We start from the raw sequence: 18,000 nt of genomic DNA on the forward strand, positions 1-18,000 counted from the left end.
AGCAAGACTGAAATTAAAACCAAGACGTAAATTCACATGAGACCTTTTGTATTGTCTGAACCAATCCCTCTAGCTATCAACCTAAGGCAATTAATTAATCTAGTACTATCATTTGTACAGTGATTAATATAACAAGAATAATTTCTCAGTTTAAAAAGGGGGCCATTAAGCCCTTGGGGCTCTTTGAAAAAAACTGCTTTGACTATTCAATCACCAGCTTATATAAGAGCAGAGATAAAGAAGTACAAATAGAACATGATTGCCTAATGGACTTTATAAGAAAAGAAGAAAAACAGTGGCTAGAATCCCATTGAACACAGCTGGAGAGCAGTGATCAAGTCCATAGACAAAGAGGAGCTATTCACCAGATGCAGTTTATCCTCAGACTTAGGACAGTCAAGGTCAGTAAATATGGCTATCATACTTTCACAATTAATACTAATTGATATAATGATCAGTGTTAAAAGATACACAAATCTATAGAAACCAACAGAGATCATTTACAAAACACTTCCTTTTTGCTTTGAACCAATATTTCTCAATTTCTTTCTCAACTCAGTATGATCATGGATCCTACCACATCTATTTTTTAGTTGTATAAAAATTATTAGCAAACTTTGGCTTCCTTACAAACATTCTGACCATATATTTTAAAAAGTGATTAAAAACAGTTCTGAATACGAATCACTTCTGCAAAGTTTAATGAGTGAGAAACATTCTACTAGAGTGGCTGTTCCTTGGAAAATCCTGTAAAAACTCAAATTTTATAAAGTTACTTACTTTGATAGATGTTCTATGTATAAATAGCAGCTATGAGTTCACTGCCTACAAAATTGCAGGCTTATCACCTTTTACATGTTTAGATCCAAATGCTTAAAGATCGGGTTTTCTAGTAAGTATTACAAAAATGAAGTCACACAGACAGATGGGCTAGTTATCCCATGCTAAGGAGACAACTGACTTCCATGATTTTACTGCTGTGACAGGTACCAGTATATCTATGCTAATGGGCATGACAATATATACATACATTTTTTAAAACAGGAAGTGACTAACACGGGGAGGGGCAGTTGCAGCAGGACTTAATATTTGAGGTGCCTTGTGGTCAAGGGAAAAGCTATCACAGGATGCTTGTCAGTACTGGAGACCTTCAGGCTAAGAGAACATGCTATTTGGAGCAGCTGAGACACCCTCTCTCCTACACCAACTGTAGTGAAGTAGTGTTTTCTGAGGCTCAAGTGACAAGAGCTCAGGGATGGACAAAACATACATGTGACCAGGGGATGCTGGGTACAGCATGTTGCTCTTGACACACGGTTAACAGCACTGAAATGAGAGGAAGGAGGATGCATTTTAAGAACGGGTGTCCTGTGCTGGTCCTGGGAAAAAGACCACTTCTATAAGATTCATGAACATATCAACATCTATGCCTCCCAGGAACATTTTGCTGTGTGTACAAGGAATGATGAGGATCAGTGGCCTGAGAAGTCTAAGTGCCAGGAATTAGAATTGAGAAGGGGAACATTTGAAGCAAGAGGGGTTAACACCTTAAACCCTTCTAGCAGGCTAAATGCTCCCCAAATTCCTGACAAGCATGGTGGTACTCAGGAACAAGAGGGCCTGAGTTACAGAACTAAAAATAAGGTGAGGCTTGGTGCCAGCAAAGGTCATTCATAGTACTCTCCTGGGGTTATAGTGGGTGCTTTGAGGGGGAGGGGCAGCTACATGGCTGTACTCACATAGGGTACCAATGTGTTTGCAAACAAACCATTCTCCATGGCTGCCCTCCACTTAGCACTTTTGTGTAGCACAAATGGGTCCCCACTCCCAACTCTATTTTGGGATATAAGAAAAACCTTTCATGTTTGCTCTTTCCATCCTGAATCACCTAGGAATGCAAAATAAAACACTTAAGAGTATGTTTTGATACAGCCTGGGGATACAATCCAGTCTGCGGATGTGGGCATGAACTTGGGAGTAATCCCCTTGTAGCCACTTGGAACCTTGGATTTAAAAATTCCTGGTACTCAGAGAACAGGCTCCCTTTATAGTACACAGTGTTACGCAGCACACCCTTCCAGCATAGGCCAGGCACCACGACTTGTGCATCTCTTGGCAGACCCTCCCCCTCACTCACACACAGCGTCATAGCTCTTCAGAGAAGCATCTCCATGGTAAAGATGTTCACTCCAAAAGCACACACACGTCTGCCAAGCAGGCACTACCTGGCTGGTGGTGCCATAAGTGTGTTTCAGAATCTAAAAGACACTTGTCTGTTCCTGTCTTCTCGATGCTGAGTGGAAGCAAGAGACAGCTTACTTCAGAAGAAACCAAATCTCCTATCAGGTGAAAAGTCAGAACTGTGTGATGGATGGTGATTAAGTCTTGGTGTCAGAGACGTATTAGAACCACTTCTCTTTGAGCCCTAGGGCAAGGGACACAGGGTATAGAAAATCTTGCAAAGCCTAGCACCAGGTTCTTTCTCACAAGGGCTCATTAGAGCTTGCCTCTGAAATAACCCACACATGACTGATGAAAATGCCCAGCAGTAGGCCAGCGCTGCAGTTGCTGCTCCCTAGAACTCACATTCAGTTGTGACCCCACCCCAACATCTCCTGCCTTAGAGGCAATGGTCATAACTGTGGATCCCTTTTCCCAAGTGACAGAAATCAAACTATCAGAGGGCAGGAGCCACATGTCTCCTACTCCTTAGTGACAGCATCCCTAGTTAAGCCAGCTTCAAAAGGACAAAATTGGTGCGCTGGTCAGAGGCCACGCCCATGGCTAACACATCTTATCAGGAGTGAGGAGGGGGGAACTCTGCAACTGGAGCCTGAACTACTTACCTGAATAAAACCCCCAATCATGCGTCTGCCCTCCCTTCCCAGAAGGGGAGTAGATTTAAGTCCATCTCTTCTTTTCACCACAGTAATTTGAAGAGTCAAAGGTAGTGTGGAGGGGAGGAACATTCTTTCATCTTAAAAAATAAAGATCTCTCCAAGTGTCACAGTCAAAGGTTGTACACTTTCTTTCAATTCTCCTTTGTGCTTGCCTCTAAGGGTTCATCTTCTAAGCCAAAGCCGAGCTTGTCAGCCAGCCCCTCAAACTGCTTGCTCAGACCGCCTGCAGAATCCATGAACATGTTGGGGATGTCTTTGCCAAAGTAAATCTTGCTGTTGGAAGCAATGGCTTTGTACTTCATCAGCTGCAAATATTCTGGGGTCAGTTTCAGCTATGACAAAGAGTGAAGAAAATTTAGATGGGATGACATCAGTGAGAATTTTGGGTGGCTCTCCAAATTTTCATAAGGAGAGGGTCCCTGCTAAAGAAATATGTCCCTTCTACTGTTTTTGTTTTCTTTCTGAGTCTTACTCTAGCCCAGGCTGATCTGGAACTCACTCTGTAGCCTCCAGGAGGCCTAGCACTCCTGCCTCAGCCACCAGAGTGCTTGTAGTAAAGCTGTGAGCCACACCCTCCCTTATACTTTTCATGGTCTTCCTATTACATCTGTTTAGGGAAACCATTTCTCTAAGAAAAAGTAAACTAAGATCTTTAAGACAGAATAATAAGAGCTTCATAAGCTTCCATGTTTAATACAAAAATGAGACTTCTACTAAGGCGTCCTACCAAAGGGAAGTTTCTATCCTACACAGCATGGTGTCTTCAGTTCTAGCTCCAAGGAACTCTAGAGGTGAAGCCAAGCCAGCCCAAACCCAAACCCAAACACGCTTTCCATCAGACTGAGTTAGGAGTTTACCTTATTTGCTTCAGCTATTTTCAGAGCAGTATAGCACTCAGCATCTGCCTTTGCCTTCTCCCGAGCCAGAAACGCAGCATCTAAGAGGAGAGAACAGGAGCAGTGGGCTTCATGGGGGCTGAAGATTACAGCCTAGTGGTGCAGCTTAGCGAATACAAAACCCTAGGTTCCACTCCCAATGCTGTAAATATCACCTCAAACCAAAGCCAACATTTTTTGGTCCCCATAACTTTCTTGATTGTGTCTATGACCTCAGGGAGATTGAGTGTGTGTGTTTGTATGCATGCACCCGTACAAGTGTGTGTATTTTCAGGCAAAGTCTTACTGACCTGGAATTCATTTTGTAGCCCAGGCTGGCCTCAGATTCACTGGGATCCTTCTATCTCAGCCTCCCAAGCACTGGGATAATAGGCATAATACACGATGCCTGGACATAAATATATATATATGGAACAGATCTCTCTCTCTCTCTGTAGCCAAAGCTAGTCCTGAACTCATTAAGAAGTACAGGTTGGCCTTGAATTCACAGTGATTCTCTTGCCTCAGCCTTCTGAGAGCTGGGAGTAGAGGACTGTGCTACCAATCTTGTGTGTTGAGAACGTTTTTTACTCCCTCCGTGCTTTGGTTTCATCTATGAATGGGGAAATAGACACTTTAGTTTTTACATTTGTACTGGTAGTGAGGATTAACCAAAGATGAGAAAGTTCTATGAAAGCATCTGCTAGGAATGGGTGGAGACCACCCACGAACATGTCTGCTCTATGGCAAGTCATGTGTTCTATGGCAAGTCATGTGTATTGACAGCATTATTTAAAATAATAAAATAAACCCCTCCTATCCAGAGGTACTTCTTGCGTCTTTCAAAGTGGTGGATTCTGATTCAGGCTCCAGTTCCAGAGTTCCCACCTGTGCTACCCAGCAAAAGCAAGGTAAGCCCACAAAGCTCTGAATTTGGCCTGTGGCCGATTTACCCTAAGCCTGAATACTGCAAACACAAGAGTCCAGTCCCTCTCCACCTTTATTTCCACCAATCATTTAAAAAGTGACTCAACTGGACAATTCATCCATCTGGATTCAGAACTGTTTAATTCCACCCTGCTTGCAATCTTCCTTCCCACTCAGCTCTGACAGCAGCTTTCTGTCAAGCTGATGCATATTATTTACTTATTTTTCATAATATACTTTAAAATTTTTAGTTCATTTTATTTGCAAGCAGAGAGTACCAAGGAGACAGAGAGAGAATGTATGTGCCAGGACCTCTAGCTCACTGCAAACAACTCCAGATAAATTTGCTACCTTGTGCATCTGGCTTTATGTAGGTCCTGAGGATTGAACCAGGGTCATTAGGCTTTGTAGGCAAGCACCTTAACCACCGAGCCATCTCTCCAGCCACTTTTTATTTATTTATTTAAATTTTTATTTATTTATTTGACGGGGGGGGGGGGCGAGAGGCAGAGAGAAAGAGAGAATGGGTGTGGCAGGGCCTCCAGCCACTGCAAACAAACTCCAGCAGCATGCGCCCCCTTGTGCATCTGGCTTACGTGGGTCCTGGGGAATTGAACCAGGGTCCTTAGATTTCAAAGGCAAATGCCTTAACTGTTAAGCCATTCCCCCAGCCCTATTTTTTTACTTTTAAGGTGGGTACTGAGGCCTGAACTCAAGTCCTCAGGCTGTTACTGTGCTTATTGTTGAGACAGGGTCTCACTATGGAGCTCAGGCTTAGGACTCAAGTCATCCTCCTGCCTCCACCTGTTGAAGATCACAGGCTATACACCACCACAAAAGGCAAGTTTAAATTCTGTTTTTGTTTTTGGTTTTGGTTTTTTTTTCCAGGGCTGGCTATTGAACCCAGGGCCTTGGGCATAGTGGGCAAGTGCTCTACATTAAGCTACACTGTGGGAGTGTCTCACTGCATACCCTGAGCATGACCCCATGGGAAAGGACCCTTTAGTCTGGCTACCCTGCCACCAGTCAACTGGCTTCAACGCTTGATGACGTGTATTTGTAAGAGCTAAAAGTGTGGGCCTGGGAAGCTGGCTCAGTCAGTAACATGTCTGTCAAGCAAGCATGAGGACCTGACTTTGGATTCTCGGCATCCACATAAATTCTGGGCTTTGTGGCCTGTACCTATAGTCGTAGTTGCCTGGGAGACAGAGACAGGAGGATCTGTGCAGCATATTGGTTAACTAGACTCACTCAATCAGTGAGCTCTGGGTCCAGTGAGAAACCGTGTCTAAAAATAAAATGGAGGGTGGGGAGGTGGCTCAGTGGTTAAAGGTACTTGCTTACAAAGCCTGATAGTCTGCATTCTGGCTTTTTTTAAATTTTTCTCAGTACCTATGTATGTATGTAAAGGCAAATGTACAAAATGGCACATGCATCTGGAATTCTTTGCAGAAGCAAGAGGCCCTGGTGTGCTCATTCTCTCTGCTTGCATATAAAAATATTAAAAAATAAAAATAAAAAGGTGAAGAGCAATTGAGAAAGACACCTGATGTTGACCTCTGGCTTCCATATGCACTCACATGCACACTTGTGGCCACACACCTATGAAAACACATATACACATGCACACTATACACTCACATATGCAAGAAACAGAAGTGTTCTATAAAAATTCCCTAGTGAGGTGCCCTGCTTTATGATACCCTAATTGGCTTCTTGGCTCCGCAAAAGGCCCACCCACCCCAGCAAAGCCCAACAGGTGCCATTATGAACACAGTTACACATACACTGTGGCCTGAAGCTGCCCTGAGGATACATTTTTGTCCTGGAATCTGCTTGACAGCTGGCACCACAAAGTGTGTGTATCTGTGGAGGAGGGGTTGTGGGAAGGATGTGAGGATTCAGGAGCAGGAACTGAAGGTAAGTGATATTCAGAAAGCCAGCCAAGAAAATACTTCTCTTTAGTCCCAGAGTTGTTGGTGCTGAAAAAAATGTCAGCTTCAAAACCAACCTAACTTCTGCATGGTTCTTGAGAACATACTTTGAGACCAGAATAATGGCACCAACTGACTTTTTTTTGGAGCTCCCCCCACAAAAAAAACCTACTGATACCCAACCTGCTTGGTCTGGAACTTGAGATTCTCTTGCCTCAGGCTCCCACCTGCTGGGACAATTGGTATGTACCCCACACCTGGCTCCAGCTGACTTTTGAAAAGGGGGTGAAGGCGACTAGGGGAGAGCTGCAGTGAAGCTGTGATGTTTGTTTTTCAGCCCCTCCTTTTCTTTGTGTGTGTGTGTGTGTGTGGGGTGTATGTGCATGTGTGTGGATGCCAGAGGTTGACGGCTAGTGTCTTCCTCAACTTATCTCCAATTCATTTTTATTTATTTGAGAAAGAGAGAGAGAAAGGGGAGATAGAGAGAATGGGCACATCAGGACCTCCAGTCACTGCAAATGAACTCCAGATGCATGTACTCCAGATGCATGTGCCACTTTGTGCGTCTGGCTTATGTAGGGACTGGAGAATTGAACTTGGATCCTTAGGCTTCACAGGCAAACACCTTAACCACTAAGCCATCCCTCCAGCCCCATCCAACTCTTTTTTTTTTTTTTTGGTTTATTTTTAAGTAGGGTCTCACTCTAGCACAGGCTGACCTGGAATTCACTATGTAGTCTCAGGGTGGCCTTGAACTCACAGTGATCCTCCTACCTCTGCCTTCTGAGTGCTGGGAGTAAGGTATGTACCACCATGCCTGGGCCAATTTATTTATTTATTTATTTTGAGGTAGGGTTTCACTTTAGCTCAGGCTCTCCTGGAATTCACTATGTAGTCTCAGGGTGGCCTTGAACTCTCAGCGATCCTCCTTCCTCTGCCTCCCGAGTGCTGGGATTAAAGGCGTGCGCCACCACGCCCAGCTCCCAATTTATTTTTTGAAACAAGGTCTCTCACTGAATTTGGAGCTAACTGGGCTAGACAAGCAAGCCCTAGGGATCCTTCAGTCTGCCAACCCAGCACTGGGATCGCAGACACACACTGCTTTTATGTGAATGCTGGGGACTGAGCTCAGGTTCTGTGTTTGCAATGCAAGCATTTTACTTCAGGAGCCATCTTCCCAAACCTTTTTAAATTTTTAAAATATTTATTTATTTGCTTGCAGGCAGAAAAAGGGAGGGAGACAGAAAGAGAAAGAGAGGGAGAATGGGTACACCAGGGCCTCCAATCACTGCAAAAAAACTTTAGACATGTGCCACTTTGTGGATCTAGCTTTATGTGGGTAGAAAGGAATTGAACCCAGGTCATTAGGCTTTGCAGGGAAGCACTTTAACCACTGAGCAATTTCTCCAGCCCCTATTTTCTTTCTTTCTTTTAAAAAATATTTCACTCCTAATTAATAAAAAAATTATAAAACAAGGAAAAAATATTTCAACCCTTCTTTTTTTATTTGAGACATGACCTCACTATGCAGCTCTGGCTACCCTCAAACTCACCATCCTCCTGTCATCAAATGATTCAACTACAGGAATGTGTCACCATGTCTAGCCTGATATTTCCTCCTTTTATGCCTAACAATACCAAGGACAAAATGGCATGCAACTAACATTTGCTGAGTGAATGAGCGCTCTCTGAAGTAGAACGCTGGTACCTGAGTGGATGGATGCTCTCTGCAGTAAAACACCAGGACATGCTTAGGATGCTAGCCTGGCCAAAAGCTCTAAACTTGATTCAAAGCACAGAGTAGGACAGGCATTTCAGAGACCACAACATCCTAGATCAGAGACTAAAGAGCAAAGGAAATGATGGTCACCCCACACCCTCAGACATAAACGTCAGTTCAACCTACCTTCAATTTCTGAAATCTTCTTCTCAGTCTCCTTCTCCATCACCTTCTGCCCATAGGTGATTTCTGCAACCTGAGCCACTTTTTCTGCCTCTAGTAAATGGAGTTGAGAAAAGACAGTGCAGATACTTTAAAAGCTTGATTGACTGCATCTTCCCCCTGATCTTGAGCACCCTGATGCCTGAGTGGATATGCTTTGATAGACAGTCAAGTCCTCAGGGGGCAGCTGCAACCGGCACACCTGGGTGAAACAGAGTGTACCAGTGAGCACAGCTGCATAGAATCAGCATGAGACACTGGCCCCAGGGAGGAGAGTGCTTCTGGGACAGCAAGGAACAGACCCTGACTTCTCTCCTGTCAATATTTGTATTTATTTACTTATTTGTTGGCAAGCAAGGAAAGTTTTATTGAGAAGTGAAAGTCAACAGCTCAGTAAGGAGGAACAAAATGTTGCAGGTTTTCATATTGAGTCCTTGGTCTCACGGCCACAAATAGTCAGCTACTCTGAAGATGAGGTTAAGTAAGGCAAAGCAGATTTACTGAGAAAAAGTTATTAACAAGGCCCCAAAGTGTCAGGGCAAATATACTTAGGATTTCAACTGGCATCCAGAGAGGAGAAAGAAAGGAACAAAGGGAAAAGTTATGCTTTCTCTATCACAGAAGTGGGCAGGCTTTGCAGTGAGATCTTAGAGCAACTGATCTAGGTCAGGATTTGAAAGCTACTGGCACTTCACTTTAGGAAGTATCAGGCTGGCTGTTCATAGTGCAGTGTGGTGATTAACCCAACTCTGGACCTGAGCCTTAGTCCTTCCACTTGCCACATGACCTTGGATATGTTATTGAACCTCTAAATTCAATAAAACAAAGCAAATGACAGAACCTCCCTGCAGTGGTGATGTGACGAGTGCGTCACTTCACATGTTGAGTGTTCAGTGAAGCACAATGGCTGGTTGTATGTGTTCAGTAAGTGTTAGCCATTTCTACTGCCAATTAAAAATTAACAGGAAGGGCTCCTTCTATTTAATAGATATAGTAAAACTCAAAACTCTGGCCTGATCAGGCAATTTCCACTTTGCTCCTGGGGATATGAATACCACCCAAGCACTGCAGAGCATTTCGGAGAACTACAGGGTCCAACCATGCCTGGTCTTCCTTGCACTGTCCCCAGCCCCAACCCTTCTTCCTTGAAAGAACCACATGCTGACCAATGAGCGCCTTCTTCCGCTCTGTCTCGGCCTCCTTCTCCACCACCTTCTGTTTCTGGGCTGCAATGAGAAGCTTTGTCTTCTCGCTTTCCCTGAAGGGGGAAAAAAAGTCATGAAGCTACTTTGGAAAGCTTCAGAGGAACTTCACTGTTCCCTGGAGAAGCCCAGCTCCTCGGCAGAGAATTCTAGACTTTCTTGCTTTCCTGTAAGGCCATTCACTGGCCCAGCTCTTACTGCTCTGCTGCAGACTATATTATGGCTCTGCGATGAGAATGAAACATAACATAGTGCCTGTATGCTGTACACATGCTTGTGGCCTCAGCACTCAGGGTGATGAGGCAGGAGGATAGCTTGAGCACAAGAGATTGAGGATAGCCTGGACACATAGCAAGACTGTCTCAAAACAAAAACATAATGTACTTTAGTAAAATAGACCCACAGGCCCACTTATGATCTTTCCCTATCTCCTTCTCTGGTATTAGTTTGAACAGAGATAAGGCTCCTGGCATTTTAGAAACACCACTGCTCTCCAAGGCTCATCTGTGGCTCTAGTGAGCACTGACATGCCTGTCCAAGCTTACGGTGCAACAATGCTCAAGAAAGGGAAGAATCGCAAAGCCTGGCACAGCTCTGGCAAGTTCTAGGATGGGATGAGGTGGGAGAGTATAGTGGTCAGTGTGGGCACAGGGATACTCACATCAACTCATAGTTTCTGCGGATTGCCTCAGGTATATTGGGCTTTGTCACCCGTACAGCCTGGAGAAAGGTACAGAGAGAAACTGATGGGAATGTGAGAGTGGTAAGGGACATGAGTTCCCCTGGGTCCTTGGAAAGAGTATGCAGTCTAGAGATGGGGATTTTCCACCTGAGGTGATACTTACTTGGATGACCAGCCCAGGGGCCATGGAAGTCAGGTCCTGTTGCAAAGCCAGTTTGAGGTTCTCATCAATCTGATCTGGAATCAAAAGAGGACATGGCAAAAAGCTAAATATTTTCTAGATGAGTAAGAGGAAGATAGGGATAATGTATAAGCCAAAATTCTAGCTCATCATACAGGCAATGTCTTCCAAAGTAGTGCACTTATTAACTCCAGAAACCTAAAGGTAAAGCAGATTTTTGGACCATATCTAACCAGCCCTCAACATATGTAAAAATTTAAGATAAAATCCTTTCACTGCAGCCTCAAGATAAAATTCCTTTTAGTTTTCGAAATATCAACTATGTCTTTCATGAAACCCAAGCTTAAAAAAAAATTATCCCACTACCACCAGCATTTTATTTTTCTTAAGGAGAAATACTTTTGTTTTTTCAAGGTAGGGTCTCACTCTAGCCCTGGCTGACCTGGAATTCACTACATAGTTTCAGGCTGGCCTCGAACTCACAGCGATCCTCCTACCTCTGCTTCCCCAGGATTGCGATTAAAGGCTTGTGCCACCACACCTGGCAAGAGGTACTTTTGAGACAAGATCTTGCTCTGCAGCCCAGACTAGCCTTAGAGGCCCCTGGCTCCTGCCCCAGCCTCTTGACTGCTGGGGTTGTAAGTGTTGAGGAATCACCATGCCTGGTTGTCCTCAACTACCTCTGGGGCCAGTTCCTGTGAACTGCGGATTCTATTCTGAGGCAGCTCAAGTAGGCCAGAGGGGATGTAGGGCTACTGATGCCTGGCATGACTGGGGAGGGGTGGGGTGGAGTGATAAAGACCGTATGCTCTTACCAAACAGCTCAATGTAGACCTCTTGAAGTGTATGCACACTGCAGAACTGGTTCAGCTCATGGTGGATTTTGTTGAAGATGAGGGCCTTGTCATAGTCCGCAGTATAGTTCTTCACTATATCGTACACTGGGAGGGAAGAAGAGGGCTCAGCACAAGAACACCAAAATTCCATACTTCTCAAAACTTTCTCAGAGACAGCATTTCCCAATTCCTTAGGTGCCCAGGCAGATAGGCATGGGGAAAATCAGTGTGTGTGTGTGGTGTGTGGAGTGGGGACAAGCTGGAAGTCGTACCTGCATTTGGGACCAGGAAGTTTACCACTTCAATTCTGTCAAAGTAGATCATCACTCCACCACTATTGGAGGGAGAAGAGACAAAACAGTCAGCAAAAAACTCTGGAATATGGTGCAATCTCCTGAAGAGACTGGGGGAAAAATACAAGTATTTGTGGGACATAAGGCATCTGAGGTTCCCCACATGGGAGCTCTGCAGAGCTTATAGTAACAACCCAATCTACTGAGAAAACACTTTTGCAAGGAAGTAAGTATGACTTCTGGAAAGAAAAGAGCAGTTAATATCTTTGAATTACCAGTAGTTTTTGAACCAAAGCACATGATTGCAGGGAATAGACTAAGGCAGATGAATAAAGTCTCTGAGAGTACCAGGTCACTGGAATTCTGCTCACGTTGGCTTCACTGTCACTACAGTTCAGCACTGTCTTTCCCCTCAAATATTAATCATTTTAAAAAAGGGATTCTCATCACAGCCATGGCACTCCAGCCCCTCCCAACCTTATCTGATCTTCTTCACTGGACACTATCATCTGGTCAAGCCAGAATAGAGGGAATTTGGTAAAAACGACCAAGACGTGACACCACTGGCTCTTCAGCCAGCCCTTCCTGTCACTTACTAGGGCGTACCAGCTTTATTTTGGGTACTTTACCTGGTCCCACAGGGCACGTTCTTCACCTCATCTGTCTGGAGTGTGGTCTGGAAAGAGAGGAAACATTGAATGCTGAAAGATGGGCAGTGACAGCAGAGAAACTGCCTAACTGGAATCCCAGATACCCTTGTTTCGTGCTGGACTGCTTGTTTGGGGTAAGCTTTGCCTGTACTAAGCATGCCTGTCCCACTCAGTCCCTGTTCTTCTGGGGCTTGGATTCTAGGCCAAGTCAAAGTGTTTACTCTAGAGTCACTGTAAGTGAAGCCTGTATGAACAGGCAGGTCACCGAGGCTCAGTGAAAAAGATGCGAGAGCAGGAGCCTCACGACTTATGCTTATTTCCACCTCTTCCACTTAGAGTTCTGAAGCAGCAGATTCCTTTTTCCATTGGTTTCAGACTGTCGTACCTGCTGCACATTCTCAGGCTACTGTGAGACTCAACTCAAAGCATCCAGATGCACACGCAAAGCCATCAACATGTCAACAGCAGAAGACACAGGGAGAAGTGGACATTTTGCTAGATCGTACCCAGCTCCTTGCTGGGTCAGTTTAACAGTTACTCTTGAAATCTGTTTTTTCTTAGTTGGAAGCACTTCAGAGATGTTTACTGTCTCTAAGCTACACTGAGATCCATTGCAATTAATCTTATTCCTCCTTAGATGGCATCAGCCCTCACTGACTCAACCTTCTTCCCTTTGTAATTATGCTCACACTTCTCAAGTTCAAATAAGGAGCAAATTACCATGCTTTATTTCCATCTATTACAGTACTCTTATGTTTAAAATGCAAACACACACACACTTCATTTTTCTTCTAAACGTTCAGAAGAGATTCTTCTTGAGCTCCATCTTGAAAGTGAAAAACATCATTTTACTTGGGACTGATGCACCCAGACTAGGCAATGAGTATCCAGCTACCTCAGCGACAAGTAACGCTTTAGGAGCCTTGCTGTGTGTTTCACTCATCTAACAGCTCAATCATTTCAAATTATGTGCAATTTGTAAGCATCCAACCATGCCATTCAAAGCAAGTATACCTGTACAGACTTATACGATGTGATGAATGGGAGCATGAGATGGAAACCAGGGCCACTGGTGGAAGTCAGCAGGGCGCCACCCCTGCAGAGAAGGGGAGAGAGGCAAGTTCAGTGTAGTGAAAGAAACCCACCTTCTTTTCACTCCTGCAAACATTTAATGTAGAGTGATACATGCCTGTGCCCTGTCCACAGTCCCTTTTTTCCCTTGCCTCAACTCTAATATTCCAGGAAGCTTGACGGCAAATATGAAACCAGCAGTCATACTTTTATAATGAGAACAACAGGCGCACTGACTAAGTGAAATTCAGATGGCAGAACCCCTCGCTCGCTACTCAAGGTGAGAGAAGAGGTCTGTTTTAGCTTGTCCTCTTTGTTGAGCACACGGTATCAGCATGGTACTTAAATCCAGCAATCATTATCCATGGATTGTACTGTGGTTGGAGTCTAGTGATGCGGCTAACTGAAAGAATAATTATTTTTGGCAGTGTTAGAGCTGAACCCAGGGCCTCACACATTTAAGCAAGTGTTCTGTCAATGAGCTACATCCTGTCCCTCAACTACATTTTCCTAGAGGTGATCAGTTCTTCAGTGGAGGTTAGGATCAGGAACCGTGATGACAGAGGCAAGACAGGCTGGGGGCAAGGAGGCTTTAATGCAATCTAGGGCAGATGTGTAACCCATCTGCCTCTGCTAGAGCTAGGTAGCTCTGACTGGCCTAGTACTTGCTTTCTAGCCTAGACGATCCTCAAACTTGTGTTAATCCTCCTGTCTCAGCTTCCCATATGCTGGAACCATAATGCCTGCCTCAAGAATTCTCACTGCACTTATGAATGACTTTCGTATTAAATATATGTAGTATACATTTTTGCATATATATTTCTAACCAAGCTTTATGGATATGATAAAATTAAAAGACTTTTGGGGGGGGGAATGGGTAAGCAGATGGTGGAGAGAAACAATTAAAAAAGAGGGGAGAACTCATAGAGTTTTAACCCAGGATCTTAAGGATGCTAAGCACAGGCTCTCCCACTTTCCACTAATACAACCCCTAGCCTCAATCAGCATTTTAGACTTCCTACTGGCAGTCCAGAAATAAGCATTACAGGGTCCATATGAGAAGAGCTGAGAGTGTTATAATAAAGCTCTTGCATAGCATCTGTGAGGCCTTGGGTTTAATCCCCAGCACAAAGAAAAACAAAACAAAACAAAAAAACTCCAAACAAATAGTGGTACCCCCCCCAAGAAAAACTTGAAGCAAAAAGTCTTGGTCATGGAAGCTACTACAGATTATTGTATGATGGGCTGGGGAGATGTCTCAGCGGTTAAGGACACATGCTGGCTTAAGTTGGATTCCCCAGTACCCATTTAAAGCCAGATGCACAGAGTTGCACATGCATCTGGAGTTTGCTTGCAGTGGTGGGAGGTCCTGGTGAAGCCATTTCTCTCTGCTTGCAAATATATCCATAAAACCAAACGCACCTGTATTCTAAGGTTCACCTTGACTGGTATCAATCAGCCCGCAGAACCTTTCATTTTTCCTGAGACGTCATTTTACCAGCAAACTCCCTTACTGCTGAGCCATCTCCCCAGTCCCTGAAATATTCATTTTAAAAGAATTTCTCAAATTAGCAGACTATACTATCTCCTCTAGTTGTTGTCAAGAATTGGGGCCCTCCTGGCTTTCACAGAGGTAGTATGGAGACAAGATTCCCTGTGGGATACAGGAGAAAACATTTCAGCCATTATCTGTTAAGAGTACAGTTATTTTAGGCTTTGCCTTTAAATCTGTAAACACATTTATCAATGACCAACAGTATCACCTTAAAATATTACAGTTTTAAATCTGTATCCATACACACATGCTCCCTTACCTATGGTCAAAGAGAGAAAAGCTCCGTCTAAAAAGGCTCTTCATAAAATACAAACACAGATGTCAGCAGTGTCTGTTAAACAGTGAGTAGGGGAGGGAGCCATTTAACAGGAAGCCGAAAGCTTCAACCTGTCTCCGCCTTACCTGTAATATACCCCAATATGTCCCTCTTCTATCTTGTGCACGGCTGAGAAGAGTGATGCACAAAAGAAACTGGATGCCACAGCCACAATTGCTCCCAACTGAGCCATCAGTGAACCTGTAACCTAGGGAAAGACAAGTGACCATGTGTGGCCTGACATACAGGAGAGAGGCTATGCCACTGATCGCTCACTAAGCAGTAGCTCCCTGAAAGTGACTCCCAGCCCGTTGTAGTAGAAATACAAGGCAGCTAGCTCTACCACCCATTTCATCCTCGTCCCCAGCATTCCCATTCCTTAACTGTGGGGGTATAGTTTCCATTGCCCATGCCTAAGGAAGACTCGGTGCCAACTGGGTAGGGTTCAGAACACAGCCTTCTCTTCCCATGAACACCGATGTATGTCACTGGAGCCACTTATACTAGTAAAGGAAGAAGTGGCAGCTGCACTTGTTGGCCCAATTACAGAGGATGTTAAATGACAGGCAGTTGTGGCTATGTAATTCTGGTCAAAGCCGCCCAGTTCTAATTGCCTGGTATTTCAAAGGAAACCATCATTTACTCCTCAGGATGCTAGGGAGCCAGAGACAGCAGGCATTTGAGTTCCAAAGTAGGTTGTTCTCTGCCTTGTCATCCACCTTCCCAGTCATTCCTTTGGATCTAAACGGGGCAGGTCCCTGAACACAACTGATGCCACACTCTTCCTACAGGAAACAGGAAGTGCTTCGGGCTGGGAGGGAGCTCGGAGGTCTAACAGCGTCCAGGTACCAGGATGCGTTAAAGCTCTGGCATCTAGAAACTTATTTCCTGAACACGGAAGGGTCTGGAAAAACTGCGGTGACACACGGGAGAGTTGAGTCAGGTGTGCCCGGGCCCGTCAGCACAGGGCGTGGGTCCTGCCCACGGGGCACCGGAGAAGTGGGGAGCAAGGCGGCCTCCAGCTACCGACCTGCAGTAGCGTCCTTTCTGCAGTTGCCTTCCCCCCCCCGGGGCACCCCGCGCCCCTTCCCGCTTCCTCTCGGACCGGCCAAGGGGACCCGTGGGCAGGGGAGACTAGGCAGAGAGAAAGCGTGTTCTCTCCGGCTCCCGGAGTGGCCGGGCACCGGGAGAACCGGCAGCCGAGACCGCAGCGCCGGCGGACGGCGGCTCAGCTCCAGGCCCGAGCCGCAAACAGGCCGAGCGCGCGCACGAAGGGGCGGGGGCCGCGTACCAGGCTGTCCCCGCAGGCGCTCCGTACGCGTCCGAACCCCCCTGCAACCGCAGAAACCGCCACACCCCTCAAGCACGCTACTTCCTTCCGGGCCAGGCGCGTCGACGACGCCGTCTGCGCACGCGCGGGGGCCCCGCCCCGTACCTCGCGCTCCGAGCAGCGTGGGCCGGCGGCCGTCAGGGGGCGCGCGCGAGTCGGCCCGCGGCGGGGACCCGCGTCTGGGGCTGCGGCGGGGGCGGGGGGCGTCCGGCACCCCTTGCCCAGGCGTTGGCTTTGGAGCTTGCTCCGTCTTCCCCTTCACATCAAGTCCAGCCTGATTCCTTTTTCTCCTTCCAGAGAAAGTACCAGCAACGTCCTAGCGCTCTGCTCGCTGTTTTCCCGGAGCACAGCTGAGTGCAAAAAAAGAAAAAAAAAATCTTGGAAATATGCAGATTAGTACCTTGACGTTGCTAGTCAACAATCCTACTTTGAATTGCTCTTTATACTCCTCTGGCAGCTTTGTTTGCCCTGTGAGGTCCCCACAGCAACATAAAGTAATTAACAAGGAATTATTGTTCAAGTTTTAATTAAAGGACTCTTTAAGTTCAGGGATGTATGAGGGTAACTGCAGTCAATGAAAACATCCTTCAGGATTCTTTGATAGCTCGAAGGCCCTGCCTTGGTAACACCTGCCGCAGTGAGAGGGCCTCCGTGCGCCCTGCGCTCCCCCTGGTCTAGGTGGCACCGGCGTGGCCTAGTGGGAGCCGGCGGGGAGGCCAGATTGCTTGCTTCACAGTCCAAGGGCCTCACGTGGTCCTTTTTCCCAACAGCAGCATCACTCTGGAACATTATTATTGGGTCGCTTTTCGCCTTTTTATCCTGGGCAGAGGACCCAGACCTTCAATGTACAGGAAAAGCGCATGATACTTTACCCCTGAGCTCCTTCCACATGGAGCATTTCTCTGTTCTTCTTCACTTCTCTTATTTTAAAAAAGTTTATTAAGCCGGGCGTGGTGGCGCACGCCTTTAATCCCAGCACTCGGGAAGCAGAGGTAGGAGGATTGCTGTGAGTTCGAGGCCACCCTGAGACTACATAGTGAATTCCAGGTCAGCCTGAGCCAGAGTGAGACCCTACCTCGAAACTCCCCCCCCCCCAAAAAAAAGAGTTTATTAGCCAGGCATGGTAGTGCACGTCTTTAATCCCAGCACTTGGGAGACAGAGGCAGGAAGATTGCTTTGAGTTCAAGGCTACCCTGAGACTACAGAGTGAATTCCAGGTCAGCCTGGGTTAGAGTGAAACCTTAACCTCGAAAAACCCAAAACAACAACAACAACAAAAAGTTTACTGGTAAAAATGGGCAAGGCA

General features: G+C 45.8%; 1 protein-coding gene across 3 annotated transcripts; it reads right to left on the minus strand.

Annotated features, from left to right (window-relative positions):
- Window positions 1-31: 31 nt before the first annotated feature.
- Window positions 32-16,739, minus strand: Erlin2 (ER lipid raft associated 2). 3 transcript variants are annotated; one of them, XM_004671502.2, is made up of 12 exons: window positions 16,656-16,739; window positions 15,451-15,572; window positions 13,437-13,518; window positions 12,402-12,448; window positions 11,752-11,813; window positions 11,459-11,584; window positions 10,626-10,699; window positions 10,442-10,500; window positions 9,745-9,836; window positions 8,543-8,632; window positions 3,758-3,837; window positions 32-3,232 (listed from the first exon to the last, which is right to left on the minus strand). In XM_004671502.2, exons 2-12 carry the CDS (start codon window positions 15,555-15,557, stop codon window positions 3,032-3,034), a joined length of 1,020 nt encoding a protein of 339 aa, XP_004671559.1. In that variant the 5' UTR covers window positions 15,558-15,572; window positions 16,656-16,739; the 3' UTR covers window positions 32-3,031. The 3 variants fall into 3 exon arrangements, with proteins under 3 accessions (XP_004671559.1, XP_044986996.1, XP_044986997.1); XM_045131061.1 differs by lacking the exon at window positions 16,656-16,739 and adding an exon at window positions 16,395-16,603; XM_045131062.1 differs by lacking the exon at window positions 16,656-16,739 and adding an exon at window positions 16,008-16,153.
- Between the last annotated feature and the right edge of the window lie 1,261 nt (window positions 16,740-18,000).

Source organism: Jaculus jaculus, chromosome 12 (assembly GCF_020740685.1).
Source record: "Jaculus jaculus isolate mJacJac1 chromosome 12, mJacJac1.mat.Y.cur, whole genome shotgun sequence".
Classification (NCBI taxonomy): domain Eukaryota; kingdom Metazoa; phylum Chordata; class Mammalia; order Rodentia; family Dipodidae; genus Jaculus; species Jaculus jaculus.

What these genes read in the sequence shown, in the direction of transcription:
- Erlin2 (XM_004671502.2), bottom strand. Translation starts at nt 15,557, where the DNA reads ATGGCTCAGTTGGGAGCAATTGTGGCTGTGGCATCCAGTTTCTTTTGT. An exon ending in CATATTGGGGTATATTACAG is followed by an intron (nt 13,519 to 15,450) that starts GTAAGGCGGAGA and finishes CCTTCTCTGCAG; the next exon opens with GGGTGGCGCCCTGCTGACTT. An exon ending in CGCAGAAACTATGAGTTGAT is followed by an intron (nt 9,837 to 10,441) that starts GTGAGTATCCCT and finishes TTCCCCCTTCAG; the next exon opens with GGAAAGCGAGAAGACAAAGC.